General features: G+C 36.3%; 1 protein-coding gene across 1 annotated transcript; it reads right to left on the reverse strand.

Annotated features, from left to right (window-relative positions):
* Positions 1-1036: 1036 nt before the first annotated feature.
* On the reverse strand, positions 1037-3362 carry LOC145073106 (magnesium transporter MRS2-3-like). Its single transcript, XM_079019662.1, has 6 exons — positions 2915-3362; positions 2577-2780; positions 2375-2503; positions 2117-2277; positions 1716-1947; positions 1037-1624 (listed from the first exon to the last, which is right to left on the reverse strand). The coding sequence occupies exons 1-6, from the start codon at positions 3350-3352 to the stop codon at positions 1322-1324; spliced, it is 1467 nt and encodes a 488-aa protein (XP_078875788.1). The 5' UTR covers positions 3353-3362; the 3' UTR covers positions 1037-1321.
* Positions 3363-6149: the final 2787 nt, after the last annotated feature.

Here is a 6149-nt window from a genome sequence, read left to right on the forward strand (position 1 = left end):
TGACCTGCCCTAACATCATTGACTTCATGGCTTAGGGCATCCAGGTCTCTAGTGACGCTGCATCGTAGTTCACAAATGTTGTTTGCAATCTCCTCCCTTACAAGCGATAACTCCAACTGTGTCTGGAGCAGATTCATCGCCATGTCTTCATGGGTGATTCGTTGGAGACATTCTTAGCCATGTGCCGACTATAGTTGGTTGACCAACTGTGATTTGGAGATGATAGTGAAGGCATGGTTTTGTCAATTGAGATTGAAGTTTAGGATGCAGTTTGAGTAACCAGGTTTCGACATCGTTTGGGTCGTTGGGTTGTAATTACGATTTGCCATGTCATCAATGATGTGTCAGACGGGGATGATGTGGCGGGTTACCAGGCACAATAAGTAAGAGAGACTAAATTGCTAGGTTTCCACACACTTTGTTCCCTCATAAAGCCACTTAAAAAGTCAAGTGACTAAAATAGTGAACCCCAGAAAGCTCATAGGTTGTATGTGTCATTTTCCCTAACATAAAATAACCATTAGTTTATTTAATTAATATTTAATCATACATAACAATTAGTTTCTTTTTCTCATATCGTGTCATCAATTGTCACCCTACCATCAGGTATGGTCATTGCGGATCTTCAGTATGGTTGGTGTGGCACCCAAACCTACGTGTGAACAGCGCCATAGGCTCACGTAGTTGTAGTGTGGCATGTGGTGGCTTACAGACTTTTATATGAGAGAGAGAGAGAGATGACCCCCCCCCCCCCCCCTTATCTCTTCCTCTCCATGCCTAAACACTAACTCTTGAAGTTGGTGGAACGGTGTTATGACGAGGTAGCCACCCGACCACAACGAACAACCTAAGTGTTCGTGTATTTGTTTTTGGGTATAGTTGTTCCTTTGTATTTCCATATTACTATGACCATACTTTATTCTTTGAAACTAAACTTCAATTATAACTAAGATCACGAAGATCATGTAGTCTATATTTTTATATACAATAGATGCTATGTTTTTATATACAGTAGATGCGATATCACAGTGATGGACAAGCAGGGTATCCAGTCCTAAATTGTTCCATCTTTTGGGTAGGACAAGAAAAATGTAATTTCCATCTCATTGACGTCTCAGTCCAAATGGAGTAGGAAAATGTTGGCTTCTTCCTGCTGTAACAACAGCAAATGGAGCTTTAAATTTTTAAACGCTTATCATTAGGTACGTTGTATATACCATTTGACGTCATTGTGGGTGCTATACATGTACAAGATAATTTACTCGTACCCTACAATAACTCTCCTAAATGCGTAATATCCTATATGCATATCCACATCTAATCACTCTAGAAGCCTTTGGTTCTTGTACCAAGAGATAGCCATAACATACAAGAAAATACTACCAGTGGTACCACCACCAACAGTCCATAGAAATTTACGCATACCGATGTCCTTCTCAGCAGGAGACTCACCATTGAAAAGATCAATGTTAATGTTCATTCCAAAGATTCCAGCCACAACCACGAATGCACTCGCTACCAGATTCGCTGTTGACAACATGACACCCATTTGGAGAAGATGATTCTGCTTGTCATCCAACATTATGTTGATGTAGTCTTCTGTATCTTCCACATATTCCCTCAACTGGAAAAACCATATTTGTGGAATTTTAATAAACCACTTGGATTTTGATACATTTAACACAAATGATAGAGTGACATGCATGCATGCATACCGTGGATAATTTATTCAGTGTACCATCGATCTCAACAAAGTATGCCTCCAACAGCATTTCAAGTTCTTCAACATCACGGTGTTTCTTCATACCATGTCGTGCCATGCTAGTCATTCGGGTCCCACGACTGTCTCTTCCATAAACATTCGATCCAAAAAACCGTTCTTGCTGGCTATTCATCCTTTGGAAATCATCTTCATCTATGCTCTCAAGGCCCTGATCAAATGGATCCCTAATAGAATGCAAACACATATAACAATAATATATTCTTGTGGATTACATTAGGGGGATCTTTGATAAACTTGAACCATTTAGTACTTATTGTTCCAAAGTGTTAATGGCTAAAACAAGGTAGGGCTGTACGAATTATAGCACATACCCACTAGCAGCGGAATACAGACCTGTCATGCATTTCGGAGTCAAGAACTTGTTCATCCGCCAAATCTTGCTCATTTACAGAAGTTTCAGAAGCATTTTCGAGTTGTAGCTCCAGTTTATGAGTCAAATACATTTCGGCCATATCACCATCATCATCAAGCAACTGCTCTAATTCATCCCTAACCTAAATCAATAATCTTGAATCCATTATAAACAGACTGGGTTGATATATTACTTCGTGACCACTATGAAATTTAACGCATTTATTCAAACCCACAAACCTTTTGAACACGTCCTGAAATAGCAACCAACCTACTTTTAATTTGACGAACACGTTCCAAATTCAGAGTACTAATCTTTGTTGTCAACTTATCTAATGCTGGATGCGCTTCTCTCTCCAACGTTTTTGCCTAGTTCATGATAAAGTTAAAAGAAAAACGTTAAACACAAAGCCATAACTTCAACAACGATAAAAGGACTCACCTCATTGTCCAGTGAACTGCAAGCAGCCTCAAGGCAGGCTTCCAATGCAATGAACTCAAAACAAAGGTGTTTTAATCCATCTCGGCTATCAAGAGAAGGAATTCCTTCGGTTTTAACCTCTTCACTTTTCTCTTGACTGGTTGTGGATTGTTGTTCTCCTGAATCATACAAATTTCTCCAGTTTGTATCATCAGACTTTCCCTCCTGTTACAAAAGAACATCATAATACAAATAATTGTAAAAGATTGGAGAAAGAAACGTTTGTTAATATTCTTATTTACGGAATGATGGAGATGATGAATACAGATTAGAGAAAGAAAAAGGAAGAAAGATAAAACCTGCGATGCAGTTGCGAGATGATGACGCTGGATACGGCGTTGGAGTTCTTCAACGAAAGGAGCAACAGATGGGTCTTTTGAATTAACCAAAAGCACCTCATGTGCGGTGATTATGGCCTTAATGTGTTCGAGGTTGATGACGATAGCCCGTTCTCTGCCGAGTACGGTGGAGGGATACGATAAAATGGGGTCAAGGATACGGAGATCGCGTGCAGGTAAGCCCGTCCGCCGCATGACAGCGTATTTACCGGCCTCAACGACTTGGGCCTGACCTGTAGAATCTAGGAGGAGCCATTGCCGGAATCCGACAACCTTTTTTCTGAGTCCGCCACCAATGTTCGGTTGTGGCAGGGTGGTTCGTGTTGGGATTACACGGGCTTCTTCCGGGGAGGTAGCGGCGGCGTTGGTTTTCGACAGCAGTTGACGACGGGCCCTCATTGATGTCAACTTTGACGGTTTGAAATATGTTTGACCGAATCTTATTTTCCCGTTTAAATTTTAATTTTAGAGTAAGTTTCGAAGAGCGTCCTTCAACTATCAGATACTTACAATTTTGGTCCTTTTGTATTTTTCGGCTATTGTGGTGATTTAAATAATTTGTGGCTCATCTTCTTTTACTTCTTGTTGGTTCATACTGTAATCTGTGTAACACATGTCGGTATTTGAATAATCTAGCAGTGTAAACTCAGTCGACCGTCCACATTAATGTTAACAATAATGAATAATATGATTCAGTATGCTTTAACAACAAATCAATGATATTTGGTGGTGATAAGAATTTAATTCATGCAACTTAATTTTTGAATTCAAAATCTATTTGAGATAATAATAAATGAATAATATGATTCAGTATGCTTTAACAACAAATCAATGATATTTGGTGGTGATAAGAATTTAATTCATGCAACTTAATTTTTGAATTCAAAATCTATTTGAGATAATAATAAATGTATTAAATTATAATTAATATTATCCAAAATATAATTAAAAATTCATTTAGGCAGAATATAAAATAAACTAGCTCTATATATGGAAAGTTTCCTAATCGTTAGTAATAAAAGAAATAATCGAATATATTAGAGAATTTTATAAATGTTCTTATGAATTATTGTGTGATGAATGTTTCCTTTTGTTGGATGTTTCACGGTTCAATAAGGGTACATGGTATCGAGATGATTCAACGTGGAAGGGCCAATTCATAGGTGAATACCACCACAATCTTCCGTAACTATCTTTGTGGATTGGATTGCTTTATGGGTCTTAACGAAGGCTGCCTCTCCCCCTCCACTTCTCTACGCATGAACACCTACCCCTTGGGTTGTAATGGTGTTTGTGGATGGGAGTTGTGTTGAGGTAGCCATGTATTCACGTGTATGCATACCAAATTGCTTAAGCATCATTTATATATTATAATGTGCCACCCGACTAAGATGTGTTAGATATTGTGTAGAAAATTTTATTGGATTAGATGTTTAAGCGCATAACTATAATTGATATGTACTTGATTTGATAGTAGCATGGTCCTTTTGTAATTATTATTTAGAATAATAAATTGTTGTATAAAAATTAGAAAGGGTAACTATTGGTGAGAGAGGCTGAGTGTATTATTTAGAATAACAAATTGTTGTATAAAAATGATTTATTAATATATTTTAAGAATAATATATTAAATAGAAATCATATTATTAATAAGTATTTAATCAGAAATTAATTTGGTATTAATTTTAGGAGTAAAGGAACTGAATGAAAGTGCAGTGGTTGTTTTGTAATTATTTGGTAGTTGTGGTTTTTTTGGGGCCATTGGATCACCCTTATTAGGGAGGGCCGAAAATCACTAGAAGGTTCTAGATATTTTCGTCCAAGACCTAAGGAAGGGGTCCATAGACTTGCTTAGGCGCTAAGTAAGGAATTAGGGTGTCCACCTTAAAACACTAGCTAGCTTCAACTATAAATAGAGCCCTTTGCTTCTTGAATTCATGCACCTCAATGAAACCCTAGAAAAGTTGAATTTCTGAGCAAGGGACTCCTCTCTCCCCTCTCTTATATTCAACTTCTTGCCCTAGTGTGTTTGTGAGCCACTAGGTGTACTACGCTTGTGGTACTTGTTCTCAAAAGCAAGTGTCTTCAAGAATTGGTTGTTATTACTTTATGTAGATTTCGAAATATTAGATGCATATTAGGGTTTTCTATTTTGTGTTCAATATTTGTATGTCTAATAGAGAAAACATAGATCAAATCTAGGGTTGCATGCACACATAGGATTGTTTATATAAAACCTGTTAGTGCTATCGAAAGCCTTTGGTTTTGTTTTCAGTTAGATTTGATACAATAGATTTGAACATAACAAAATTAAGCTTTATGGATTTTAAACCCTAGGGATTCGATTATCGAAATTAGGTTTTAAAAACCCCAGTTTTGAAATTTGATTAGGGTTTTTAAACGCTTTCCTTTGACCCTCTTATTTTCGATTTTTAGAGTTTGCTAACCCTAGAATTCTCGAAAATGCTTCCCCCCAAGATTAGATTTCAAAAATCTAGGATTTTGGGTAGGTATTATCTTTTAATTGTTTAAATGGATAATTGATGATTTTGAAATATCTCTTCCCAAAATTTTGAAATCTATGGGATAAAGGTGTTAGGTTAAATTAATTATTTTATTTAATGGATAATCCTTATGTGATTTAATAATTTGAATTAATTTTTTTATTTTGGATAATTATTAACTCAAGGTTTTTAATATTTAAAATTTTGAATTAAAAGGTATCAATTTTCAAAAATTTTAAATTAGATTAAAACCCTAGTATTTTGAAATGTTTAAAATACATCCTTATACTATATATAAAATTAAAAGTCTAATATCATATGTATAAGAAAAGTCAGTCTTACTGTTTGTATATCTCATTCACGAAGCTGGTCTATAAGGGATGTTTAATGAAGCGGCCTATAAAATGACCGTCATTGTGTATCCATTCTTACCCACCGCACTCTTGATTAGTGGAGGTTCGTTAGCCGAACGGGTATGATAGGACATTAAATCCTCATTAGTAAGTGTAATGAAAAATATAAAGTAACTAAATGTTTTTTTATAAATTCTCAGTCTTAGTTACTTTAGGAAAATGTGAATTTGATGCTAATCCATGAAATTGCACATTGCACCTTGTCAAGTCGTTAGTAGAGCGTGTGTGGTTAACCGGCATACTAACTTGGACTAACAAAGGGTGGCAATGGGTAACTCG

The sequence above is a fragment of the Lactuca serriola genome, chromosome 9 (assembly GCF_051521515.1).
Source record: "Lactuca serriola cultivar US96UC23 chromosome 9, Lser_US96UC23_V15, whole genome shotgun sequence".
NCBI classification, from domain to species: Eukaryota; Viridiplantae; Streptophyta; class Magnoliopsida; order Asterales; family Asteraceae; genus Lactuca; species Lactuca serriola.